General features: G+C 48.6%; 1 protein-coding gene across 1 annotated transcript in view; it reads left to right on the top strand.

Moving 5' to 3' along the window:
• FGF18 (fibroblast growth factor 18) overlaps nt 1–11,272 on the top strand; it is a 68,402-nt gene extending 57,130 nt beyond the window's left edge. The window contains exon 5 of the mRNA XM_064388049.1: nt 10,245–11,272. Coding sequence (XP_064244119.1) covers nt 10,245–10,511 — 267 coding nt within the window. The 3' untranslated portion in view covers nt 10,512–11,272. The remainder of the gene's footprint in view (nt 1–10,244) is intronic.
• The last annotated feature ends 2,011 nt before the right edge of the window (nt 11,273–13,283 follow it).

The raw sequence follows: 13,283 nt of genomic DNA, 5'->3' as shown, positions 1-13,283 counted from the left end.
CTCTGACAGCATCAAAGGCTGAAGGTGCCCACCGTGGCCTGCAAATGTGCTCTTGGCCTCTGAAACTCCTCTGGCCCCATGGGAGAAGGAGCTGTGGAGGCTTCAGCAGGAGCCTCCCTTTGTAGGGAAGGAGACTCACCTAGGTGGGAGATACCAGGGGATCCTCCAAAGCCTTTTTGCTGTACCTGGAGCAGGTTTTCATCAGTTGGCTTTGGCTGAGAGTGAGGTTAAGCTTTCTTGAAAAGCTGTCTTTGAAAAGCTGCTGGTGGAGAACCAGTTCCTCACCGCAGGGCTGGGGGCTGAGGTAAGGACACTCCAGGATGAGCCCTGAGCCTGGTGCCCTCCGCATGCCCCAGTCCTGTGTGACATTTGGGTGCCAGTGCTCCTGGTGCCTGCCATGCCAGGGTCGTCCCGGCAGCTGCAAAGGTGCAGGAGGTGTGTGGAGAGGGCAGGGGCACCCGAGTGTTGCAGTTTGGTGCAGTACCATGAGGTGTTTGCCCTCCTCAGCTTGTATATTTAAAACCACACCTAACTGCATCTTGGATTTGGGCAGAATTCTAAGTTTCACTAGAGTTTGATGCTTATCCAGAGTTTTCCAGGAGTTGCACAGTATTCGGGTTGCTTGAAAGTGGCTTATAAAACCTAACAATTTTGAATGCTGAATTTGCAACATAAACATGAGCAGGATTGGTGGGGTGTCGGGTTTAATAGCACGTGTTTTGTGGATCTCTCTGTGACATGCTCAGCCATAAACCATTACAACTTGGCGTCCCATGCAAAAGCAAAACTTGACATGGCTTTTGCTGGATCTCGCTCAGATCTCATTTGGAACTGCAGTCTGGGTCTTCGCTCTCCTGTGAGGTTTTTTTAGTTTAAGTCATCTAAATAAACACATGCACTGGACCCTGAAGCCAACCAGCTTTGGACATTGCCATACTTTGGACAGGGAGACCTGATCCAGAACCGTCTCAAGTGTCCAAAAATCTGGAATCAGAGCCTGCAGGATTGCAAAGGTCGTAAAAACAATGAGATGACAATACCACTTTTATTGTGGTTGGGTCATCAGAATCCTCTGCATTTACCTGATCAGGCTTTTTTCCTGCAACCTGTGGAAAAAAAAATTGAATTATTTTTCTGAAAATTTAGAAGCTGAGATTCTCATGAAATTAAAAGTGGAAGTGGAAGCGAAACCACCCTCCTCCATTCTCAGACCCCAAACATCACTGAGAAGCTGGAGAGGAGCTGCAAGAAGAGACCTGGGGGATCCTGGTCCATGGCCAGTTGAACATGAGTCAGCAGTGTCCTGGAGCCAGGAGGGACATCCCTGTCCTGGGGACATCAGGGGCAAGGGAGGGATTGTCCAGCTCTGCTCTGGGCTGGGGCAGCCTCATCTCCAGTGCTGGGGCAGTTTTGGGCACCAAAATATATGAAAATCACCTTTTATCTATATGTGAACATCTCCAGTTAAGTTTCTCAGCACAGCCATAATTCTTCAAGTGTTTGCTCTGAAATAAAGCAAATGGTCCTTTTATTTTAAAAAATAAATATTCTTCATGGTATTATTTTTATGATAAGGACTCACAGGTACTCTGCTGGGGATGTGAGCATTGTATGTCCTGGCTGTGTCAGGGCACCAAAGAGCTGTGTAACACATTTACAGGTTTATTGTGATTCCTCTTTAGTAAATGTCATGTTTCCTTTGGATATTTCTAAGAAGCCCCAGTTTTCTCTCTGACTAAGCTTTGCAAAGTCAAGGTTCACTTGCAGACCAAGCTTGTAAGTTTGACCTCTGAATCATTTCCTTATCCCATGGCTGGAAGATGTCTATCCTCTTCCAGGGAAGAAAACCATCTTCTTGAAAGCTGTGTGATAATTTAATTTAATCCTTGCTGTGTTCAGGAAGCAAGTGTCACCATAAAGCTGCTGACCTCCTGTCCCGTGTTTTGTGGTGGCTGCAGCTGTGTGTCCTGTTGGACTATTTCAGTTCACTAAGGTTTAATGTTAATTAAAATTACTGATGGGGATCCCTGAGCTCTGGTCATGCCTTGTCTTGTCTGGGTGGAGAGGGTGTGCTGCTGAATGCATCTTGTGCTGACAGTTATCAAGTTGGATTTAATTGCTTTCCTCACAGCATCTCATCTCCTAAGTGCAATTTTTTGTTGGTCTTGAGCATCTCTTAAGCGCTACTTAGCAAATACACTGATGTATTTAACTGCAAGAAGGAATGAAGCAGTGCAGCCTTGTCTCTGTCAAATGGGTGCAGCTGAGATCACGTTCAGGGGACACCTGCTCCTCCTTGTCTTGCAGCTTGGTTTTGGAGAGGAGGGGAGAAAACAGAGGCTGTTTTTACAGTGGAGAATAAAACCTGTGCTCTAACAGTAGCAAAATAGAGTCTATTTGATACGGCAGTTACAGAACTATATTTAAGGTCCAACATAAGTAGATCCTGCTTAAATACATTTTTGTTCTTGAGGTTCTCTTTCCTTGTCTTTTGGGTACCCAAAGATACAAAGTTTTCCCGAGGGAGGACAAGTCTCATGCCTTGCATTTTTTGCATAGGGATGGAAGTTGGTCATTCACAAGCTGGAACAAATCTGGATGATAATTTTAAATGGATGGCACTTGATTTGATGATGGATTTCTCTCTTTTCTTAGTAATATAACTTGACGTGAAGATGCCATCCTGCATACAAACAATGACCTTTCTGGTTCTAAATTCCCACCATTTAAGCTTGCCCCAGGGAAAGTGGTGTCACTACTGGAATCTTGGCTGGATGAGATTGCATTTGTTTGAAATGATAACTTACAGTAAGTGTGCATGTTTGTTTAATGTGAATAAACGTGGGACAAATAGAGAACTTGCTATGAGGTCAGCAGCTGTTCTAGTCTTGTTATCCTGTTCCACTCATCATCCACACCTGGTGTTTTAAACAAATTTTTTAAGAAAACATTTCCTGTAGTGGCACAACTCTCTGTATCACAGAATCACTGAGGTTGGAAAATCCCTCAAGACCACTGAATCCAAGCTGTGCTCGATGCCCACCTTGTCCCCAGCCTAGAGCACTGAGTGCCACCTCCAGCCATTGCTGGGACACGTCCAGGGTTGGGGACTCTACCTCCATGGGCAGCCGCTTCCCATGTTTAACAAATGCCCCCTGATGTCCAGCCTGAATCTCCCCCAAGCCTGAGTCTGTCCTCTTGTCCTGTCATGTTCCCAGGGGGAAGAGTGACCCCCACCTTGCTACAATTATATATTGGATTGAAGCCTACATTAAATACGCTGCTGCTCTTAGATGACTTTTATAGAAAGTTCAGACTGGCCTGTGGAGGCTGGAAGTGAGTGCTGGAAAAGAGCTCCCAGCAAAGCCCAGCAGGGCCCTTCAGCAGCAGGTTGTGCTTTGTACAGAGGGGTAAAAACACCTTCCCATCCCTTACCATGTGCAGCCTCTCCCAGCTTCTATGTAACTGGACCTGGTGGGTGCAAAAAATGGGAGATGCCAGAGATCTGCTCAGATATCACATCTGAAATCTGCCTGGGGATTCAGACCTGCTGAAGAGCAACTGCTTCCTGCTCCAGGGAACCTGCAGTTTTGACTTAAGTTTCCTAAATTTTCTCTTGGTTTAATAAAGTTCATATAAAAAGCAGTTAATATTTCTCCTCATTAAGTACATGCAGCTCTCGGAGATGCAGTTAGGAATGTCTGTCAAGCAAATGTGCATCTTTCCAGGTGAAGCCACCTGGTTTGCCCTAATTCGGGCTGTGGCCACCATGCTGCAGTGCTGGCAGGAGCCATGGCAGGTATGGAAGGAGCAGGTGAGGAGGCCTGTCCTGGTGTAACCCCAGCTTTGCCTGGTCCAACCTACAAAGACTCCTTTCATCTGTGTCCTCCTGTTTATCCTGTGACAGAGAGCTCTCCCAGGGCAGTATGAGGATTACTGAACTTGGAAAAGGGGAATTTAGTTAGAAAAGGGGAATTTTGGAATGGAAGGTGGAGGGAAAGAAAAATTTTAAACTGTTCTCTTCCTTCCTTGGTTCCTGCAGCTTGTATCTGGCAGAGACAGGCAGAGGGCTCTGCCAAGCCTGGATGTCCTGACAAACACATACAGGACCGTGCCCTTTTTTGCCTGTTTTCGGGAGGGGTGGGGTGTTCCCAGCACATGGGGGCAGCTAGGGGCAAACGTGGGCAGGGCTGCATTGGAACGGGGCCTCTGGAGGGAGATGTGCCCTCCACAGAGCATCTCCTCCGCGTGGTTTTGTGTTACTTCCCTGCCTCATGAATGCACTTAGATGTCCTGTATACATAATTAACCTCTCCACTGTGCTGGCAGACACTTTTATTGAACTGCCCATCATGACTCTTAAGTATTTTCCTCGGAGGATTGTGCAGGTTCAGAGGGCAGAGAGCTGGAGGAAACGCGCATGAGGCTGAGTGACTCTTGGCAGTTATGGATGTAGCTTCCCTGATTTACAGCCTGCTCTAGGAGCAGGAATGTGCATTTGGGTCAAGAGGTGTCTCTGTGGTCAGGATGCCTTGTCATAAATCCAAGATGCTGAGCATCAGGATGCTGCTGATGGATCTGTCCCGATAATGCCCATAAAGTGCAGGGGATGGCTGAGCACTCAGGCTCACTGCTGTAACTGAGGAGATTCTGCCACCCCAGAACTGTGAGCTCTGGCTCACCTCCCCATTGTGTTTTCTGACCTGCCTTTAGAAGGTGTGTGGGTGTGTGTCAAGGGGGAGAGGGGCAGTGCTAAAAGCTGTGACAGTAGCACAGCTGCTGTATTGCCTCCTTCCACCTGGGATTTCCCAAGCCATGTGGAGTGAGTCTAGAGGAGGCTCCGAGCATTGGCTCTCTGGCTTTGAGCTGAGCTTGTGCAAAACTGCAGAGAAGGAATTTCCTGAAAGCCTCACGTCTCTGGGCACTGCTGTGGGAAGAGCGCAGGGGCTGCCGGGGGTTATCAGTGGTGTTTGGGACACCAGCCCTGGGCCCTCAGCTGGGCATCCTTCAGGAGCAGCTCATGGGGACTGCTGAGCCGTGCTGCTCCTGGAAAGCCAAGCCTGCCCTGCTATCACTGCTGTGAAATTTAGGAGACACAGGGCGGGATTTCTTGCAGTGGGTGAATCTAACGGTGTCAGTGTCCGAGGGAATTTCAGCAGCCCTTTGAAATTATTGCTGAGCTCAGTGGGTGTGCCTCACACCTGGGGGTGGCATGAAAACAAGCACGGTGGGGTGCCAGAGCTTGGGAACCCCCTCTGTCTGTCTGTGGAGGGGGAGAGAAAGATGGGTGCAGGAACGGTCCGTTTTCAGCAGTTTTCCTTGAAAAGCCTGGGTGTGTGCACCTCTTGGAAACCTTTAGCTTGAGTGGTAGCTTTCCTTACTCCAGGATTTTTGGGAGGCGGGGGCTTGCTTCCCTCGCAGAGGGAGATGCTCTCCATTGTACGGGAGGCTGGTGTCACCACAGTTTGACTTCGAGCCTGGAGGCTGAGCTGGCAAAAAGGTGATAATTAAACTGGAGACTCAGCCCCCTCTCACTTGGAGTGCTGAGACTCGCTGTGCCCTGTGCCAAGCCGGCATTCCTGGGTTGTCACGGAGGTGTTTGGTGGTGGTCGCGGTTTTTTGTTATTTGCAGCACATCACCAGTCGCTTACCCAGGCAGCTCCTAATTGCAGCAGCGCTTGAGGAGGGGAAGTGTTTTAACCTAAGCTTAGCTAACAGCAGCTTCATTTGTGCCCCGACCTTTGCAAACAGAAGCTTTTCCGTCCTGGAAGCTTCTCTCCCCGCTCCTCGGTGTTACCCGAGCTGCTGACGTGAGCTCATTGTCGCTGTGAAAGCCGAGGGAAGTTCGGATTTCCCGGTGCCCACTGCGCCAGATTTGTGAAGCGTAAATGAAAAAACCTGCCGTGGCCTCCGTGTGCCACGAAGAGCTGCTCAGGTGGCTCGGCGTGGCATCGGCGGGGGCGGAGGCGGCCGCTGCACCTGCCGGTGCTTTGGCTCGGGCTGGGGGCACGGAGCGGCCGCGAATGCCCCTGAGCTGCGAGCTGTTGGTGGCAGGAATGCCTCGCTCCGAGCAGCGCTCCTGCTACGGCAACAAAGAGCTCTTTGATCCTTTCCATTTGGAGAACTTAAAACGAGAAAGCCAAACTACAATAAGACCAAGTTGGGTCATAAAAAGGAGCGCAGGAGCACCAAAGCGCTCCGGAGTGTAATTGTAGAAGCAGCAAATGCTTTGGCACTTAATTCTGCTTTAGTGTCAGTTCAACATGTTTCACGTTTAAGACTGGAGAGCCCCTCACCAAATGCTCTGCACAAACAATCCGGAGCTGCTCCTCGGAGAGCCCCGTGTGCTCGGAGAGCCCCGGCTCGGCGTGGCCGCTGGGCTCTGCCGCGCTCAGCTGCGCGGGGTGGAGCCGGCTGACGGTGCAGAAGCTCTCAAAGCCCTCACTGCAGGGTGAGCCCGGGGTGCTGCTGCTCTAACCTTGCTCTGCAAAAACTCTGGCACCACCCAGGTCCTTGCCTGGCGCTGGGCACTGACCCGCTGCCAGCGAGGCTGCTCCCCAGCCCTTGTCCCAGGAGATGCTCTGCTGGAGCCAGCCCTGGTGCTGCTCGGGCTGGGCTTTCCGCTCTCTGCGCAGACCTGGGCCACGCCCCAGAGCTTTCCCCGGACGGTGGCATTTAGACGAGGCATTTTATAAGGCATTTATCAGAAATTTGGCTAACAGATGCCACATCTTCCCGAAGTTCTTGGGTTGTGTTTAAACAAAAACACGCTCTGAATGATTTCTTTGCCAAGAACTGACCTGCCAGGTGGCACGGCCTTTTTGCATGGACAGGCAGCAGCCCCTGGGCCAACATCAACAGTTGACTTGCAGAGAGCCTTTGCAGGAGCAGGCTTGTGTCTCTGCTGTGTTCTGCTCTGAGCAGGGAGCGTGGCTGGAGCTGCTGCCAGTGGGATGGTGAGGCCAAAAGGCAGGAGCAGCCAGTGGGGCACATGAGGGGCACAGGAAGCCCTCATTCCTGCTGTGGAGGGGACAGGGATGTGGGGCTGCGTGTGGGACTTCCTCTGTCCTGTGGCCAGGCCATTACACTGGGTTAGACAGCCCCTGTGCAGCTTTGAGGCTTTCAAGAATTTGTTGTCAAGAAAGAGCTGAAAACACAAAGCTCCTGTTTTGGAGGGTGAGTGCTCTGCAAGGCACATCCCTGCCAGCCCAGTGTGTATGAAATGTGGCTTGGCAGCAGCTCCCAGCTGGCATTGGTGATGGAGGGTGCAGCCCTGGGTCAGTTGCACCAGGAGCTCCTGGGGAAGGGTGAGCCTGTGACTGGAGCAGGGAGTGATGCTTGGCAAAAGGTGTCTCCCTTTTCTCTTTCACCCCCCTCTCTTTGGAGGAGTGAGGAGATGTCTGACAGACCCAACGAGTGATTTGCTATGGCTTAAGTAGGGAACTGATTAAATTTTAAATGTTGGGCACCTGATGCTTAAAAATTACTGAAAACCCTCACAAATTGATTTTTGTCCTAATAGATTGCTGTGGGTACAGCTCTCCATGGTGTAGGTAACTTGTGTGAATGATTTATCCTGTTGGGGATCATAAAAGAAACTGTAAAATTATCTTGTCAGTATTTGAAAATCATTTGTGTGTCTGTGACGTGTCTTAGCACATACAGGAATGTTCTGTTTGGGGAAGTGAGGTCCTTATCCTGATTTATCTCTAGGTACTTGTAAATGCTGCTGTAATTTCATGTTATCAAACCATTTAGCTCTTCCTCTTCCAGAACGAAGTTATTTTATCTCATGCACCTTGTTTACTTCAAATTAGCCCTGAGGTTGGCCTGAAGTTGCACCTTGTTATTCCTCCACCTCCTGTCTCCGTCTTAGGCTCTGTCGGCAAATTTGAAGGTATAAGTAAATACTTTTTTTGTTATTAATAGAATAAGTTCCCCCCTCCTACACATTTTCTTTTCATTCCAGTCTTCATTTTCCGTGAAAAACTGACATTGCAGTACAAGCGGAACCCTCCCAAATTGTATGAAAAACCCTTAATTCTCCTAGCAACAAGGTCAGGGCTCAAATCCAGTCCCTTCCCACGAGCATGGGGGGAACAACCCTTCCAATTACCTGCAGTATGGATCCGGTCGGTTCACAGGCACCTGGGTTTGGGTGGATTTGAATCCCAGCCATGGTATTGTTTAAAAATTCTCCACTCACTGGGGAAGGGTTTGTAGTGGGCTGGGCTCTGAGAAACCTGGAGCTGGTTTTATGGCTTCCCATTGAAATCTGGTGGAACCCTGTGGTGTTGACTGATTTCCCCCTTTGCCACTCATGTGGCTTTGATCAAACCCAGGACTTGGAGAATGACACCCCCAGGAACTGGAACCACTGAGCTTTGCCCAGTTCTGCTGTTCATTAAAGCATTTGTGAGCTTCCAATTGTGGATGGTAAAATGAGGACCTTTGTGCCTATCCTGAATGGAGACTGCTGGTCCTAAGGCAGAGCCCCTGCGCAGGCCCTGGATTAGCAGAACTGTTGGAAAAGTTGCCAGAATTCGCCCTCATAATGAGACCTTCCCTGGTGCTGAAAGCCTTGAGGCAGGAGGATGCAGTGCTGACTTCAGGGCAAGCATCACTTTCTGTCACACAGATGGAATCAAAGCTCTGCTAAAGGCATGGAGGCCAGGAGGAATGGCTGGCCTGGGGGCTGGTGATGACCAGCCATCCTGGCTTTCCTCTGTTGCTGCCTCCAGCCTGGGTCATGGTGCCTGATGGCTAACCTCTTGTGGGTGTTTGGGGCTCCGGGGTGCAGGGAAGCCTGTGCAGCATGGCCCGGAGGGGTTTCCTCCCTTTCTGTGATCGCCTGTCCTTCCCACAAACTGCAGCAAAACTCCACAGGGATTGTGCAGCACATTTCAGGATGGCTGCCCTGGAAGGACAGGCTGAGCTGTCCTTGGGAAAGAGATGGTGACCATGCAGGATTTGGCTCCTCACCCCAGCCTCATGCCCAGAGGAACCTCTAAGCAGGGCTGGGGCTGAGGCTGAGCAGCTCATGCTGCTGTGGCTTCTCTGCCCCCCCAGGATATGATGGGTAAAGACTGAGAGGGTCTGACAGTGTTTAGTTTGGGTGGGCAGGGTTTCATAGTAGTATATGTAGGCCTGCACTTCCAAAAAACTAATTTGATATTAGTGGGAAGCTGAATTAGACTATGATGGAAATCCTTCCTTTGACTTTGCTGAGCTTTAAATGAAGTCCTGTGCAATGGTTTATATCTACTTATTCTGTATCTACTCCTGAATATCTTCTGATGCATAGATCAAAGTGCAGGTGCACATGACATGTGGCATTCTAGGTACAGCACCAGTAACTCAGCAGTTAAAGGGCAAAATGTTTTCTGGCAGAAGGTTATGGGTGAGAAGAATTTCCTTTGTGCTCAAGGACTTAAAGATTCAGTTGTGTGATGCAGTCACTCCCTCGAGTGCTGCCTGTCCTGTGTGAGAGTCCTGAATGCAGAGACCCTTGTTCTGCCATGTTCAAAGCCCAGTTCTGGGTCTGGTAGGATCTCCAGGCTGAGCTGAGCCCAGTTTGGCATCAGGGCTCTTCACGGTCCCTGGGACAGGAGTGGTGCCGGGGACCCCAGTGGCTCCAGCACCTCTGGGGCACCATGTGTGGTCCATCTGCCAGGGGTTGCCCTGGGATCACATGGAGGAGAGTTTTCAAATTGCTGTGGAGGCTTAGACCGAAACTTGTAATAATTTTAGTGGGATTTGGGTAGTTGTGGGTGAAAGCCCATAAGGTATTTCAGAAAACATCAGGAGTGAGGGGAAGAAGGGGAAATGCTGTTGTTTGGGCCATGTAAGATTCCGGGGTTTGGTTTTTTCTGACTAAGTATGATGTTTCCCTGGCACAAATTCAATTCGTCCTCTCTCCCTAAGGGAAAAAAGCAAAGCTGGATGTCTTGCTTTGCTTGCAGTTGAAGGCACTGGACTGGATAAACTTAACTGTTGTCTTTGAAAAAGTTTTCTCCCCTTGGATAAGAGCATTTAAAAAAAAGAAATTATGACCTCACGCTTTCATGCTTTAAAAAAAAAAAAAGTTCGATTTTAGCTGGTGCTTGTTATGGCTCTTATTAAGAATGTTTGAACCAAAAGAGGTCCAGATGTGATGATTTTATTTATGCCAAATTGGGGTTTGGTCACTGAGCTTGCATTTGGATTATTTATTTTTTCTTTCCCTTTTTTTTTTCCTTTTTCAGCCGGATGGCACCAGTAAGGAGTGTGTCTTCATTGAAAAAGTCCTAGAAAACAACTACACAGCACTGATGTCTGCAAAATATTCAGGCTGGTATGTTGGATTCACCAAAAAAGGGAGGCCACGGAAAGGGCCCAAGACCCGGGAAAACCAGCAAGATGTACACTTTATGAAGAGATACCCAAAGGGGCAAATGGAGATACAGAAACCTTTCAAGTACACAACAGTCACCAAGAGGACTAAGAGAATACGACCCACCAACCCCAGCTAAAACCAGACAAAAATAGTGTCACAATAAGAAACCACAAAAAGAAAAAAAAAAAAAAAACTGCACCAGAGGAATATTTTTACATTAAAAATAAGGAAGAAGCTCTATTTTTGTACATTGTGTTTAAAAAAAATAAAAATAAAAAAAATTAATAAAAGACTAGATGGCAAATGCTGGGGAAAGCTGTTCGGGATTTATTGTGACTTGAAAAATGAAATTAACTGCTCTATTTAAATTGACTTCTTGTTGTTGATGACACACAGGTGCTTCTTTTGCTTTTTTTGGAAAGGACAACTTCTCAAGCTTATCCCCAGAGGGGAAAAAAAACGATTAAAAATAAATAAATAAAACCAAAGAAAACCAAAGTTCTTTCCCAAAGTTACTGAGACCCTGCCCCGCCAAGTGCCGGTTGGCAGTAGTCTATTTATTGCCTGCTGCTCACCGGCCAGGACAGGCGGTGGGAGCTGCAGGGACGAGGCCCGTGGAGCTCCCGGCGCACCGATCCTCTGTAACCCTCCTGACGACATAGGGAGTCACGGCTCCGTGATCCTGCATCCCGCTCACTTCTGGAGAATGCTGCTAACTACATTCAAGTGACTACAAGATGACCTAGTACACCAATGATAAGGGAATATTTTAAAACCAGCTATATTATATATATTATATATATATAAGCTATTTATTTCACCTCTCTGTATATTGCAGTTCCATGAACCAAGTATTACTGCCTCAACAATTAAAAAAAATTATTTAAAACACATGTACATATTTTTGCTGTTCACACTTCTTTCTCCTCCCTGAGTAGTGGTTTTTAAATGCATATTTATCCTTTATGCGAGGCCAGCAGGAAATGTTTGGGGCAGTTTCCCCACTATAAACTTCATTGCTGATTCTGTAGTTCCTCCTGTTCCTTAATACCATCTTCCTCTTCCTTCCTGGTTGTTGCCACAAGGAAGAGTCTCAGTGGGGTGATGGTGGGCTGAGTGTGAGGGAATCCACGCCAGCGTTTTCAAGAACAGCACATTTGATACCTTGCAGTCCAAGGAATATTTCCTAAAGCTGTGGCCAAGCAGAAAGTAAACTGGAAAATGAGTATCTGACTGCATTAACACATACTTATGTGTGGCTTGTGTTTCCTTTGTTAGAGCTTTTAGAGGGGCTCTTGCTTTCAGCTATTTAATTCAAAATTGTGCCTTTTAAAACTTGCCCTCAGCCAGACAAATCCCTCTCCCTTGTCCTGCATGGTTCACCCAGCTCATCCAGGAACTTGTTTCCCTGGTCAGTCCAGCCAGCTTTCCTCCCAGGAATTCTGCACAGGATATGGGGGATGTAAAGTGCCCCACAAACAGAAAGTGGGGAAAAGAAGCAAGGTAAAATATCTGACCTCAGATTTTAACTGAATGGCGATGAAGCCCAAGTGGAGTTTTAAGGAGAAGCTTGCTTGGCTTTTCCTTCTCTCTGTCTGCAGACATGGCTACACTCCCTGGGTACAGCCAGGGCTGGAAATGCTCAAAGCCACTAAGAAAGATTTTCTTGTTAATCAGGAGAATTACTCTCCCCAGAACAAGCTTTCCCAAGATAACTTTGAGAGCTGCAGCCAAATCCTGCAGATCAAAGCTGTTTGGGAGATGGGGCAGATAAGCATGCAAGCTTGAGGATGCTTATCTGAACCATCTCCAAACCTTGCAAGCCTGGAGAAAAATGAGCAGTGCTAAGCAGGGTCACTCCACGCTGCTCCAGGAGGAGCTGGGCAGCTGTACAGGTGATGCCTCACGCCAGCTAAGCACGGGAGGTCACTCAACAGCCCCTGTCCCAGGGGATTACTGGGAGCTGCTCTCCTGGGGCACCTGCAGACAAGCACAGGAGCAGGACCCAAGGATGGAATTGATTGGTGAGGGCTGGAAGGCTTTGCCAGCTTTGTTTTCAGATTGATTCATGTGGGAAGGATTTGGGGAAAGTTCAGAGGAGTGCTGGGGTGGAGAATTGGGAGCAACTGGAGATTTGCTGTGTTAGTACCTCCAAGAGGAGACATCCAGCTGATTTCCAGAGTGAGAAAGGTTTTATGGGTGCCTTTCTTCTCCTTGAAATGGCCCTGATGGTTTCACTGTTAAAACGACAGAGTTTGTTTGCCACTGGAGAAATTCAAAGGGATAGGGCAGTAAAGGCTACAGCAGTGTGGGCAAAAGGGATCTCTTCCAGACTGTGGCTGGGAGCAACCAAGGAGGATCTGCTCCCTTTCCTACAGTGGGAAATTGGCACATAGGAGTGAGGGGCCATACAACTGGTATGCAACTGGGGCCTCTGGGATCTCATGCCATCGGTTTACAGGAATATTTCCTGGACAGCAGTGGGACAGGTTCCCCAGGCTGTGGAAAGGCAGTGTGGTGAGGAGATTGATGCTCACCTGGATTAGGTGATGCTGGAGGGATTTGCTGGCTGATGGTGCACATTAAGTGTTTGTATTTGAACATCTGCTTTCAGGCTTTATTAACAAAAGCAGGGGCAAAGGTGAGAAGAATTCTCACCATGTCCCCTTCAGAGGATCTTTAGGTTGGAGAGAAGGGTGCTCTGGGTAGGAGACATTCAAGGACTGAACAGAAATAGGGGAAATCCATCCTGTGCCCAGTGAGGGACAGTCCTGTGCATGGGGCACATGGTACTCTTGCCTGGGCTGTGCTCGGGGGTCAGGCCAGGAGCTGGTTAGAGGTGGTTGTCAGCAGCCCTGCTGGACAGGCCCCTCTCTGACATCCAGAGCAGAGAAGTAGCTTGTCTGTG

Source organism: Passer domesticus, chromosome 13 (genome assembly GCF_036417665.1).
Source record: "Passer domesticus isolate bPasDom1 chromosome 13, bPasDom1.hap1, whole genome shotgun sequence".
Lineage (NCBI taxonomy): Eukaryota > Metazoa > Chordata > Aves > Passeriformes > Passeridae > Passer > Passer domesticus.
Note: the sequence above shows the minus strand (reverse complement) of the source record. Positions and strands in the feature narration are given on the sequence as shown.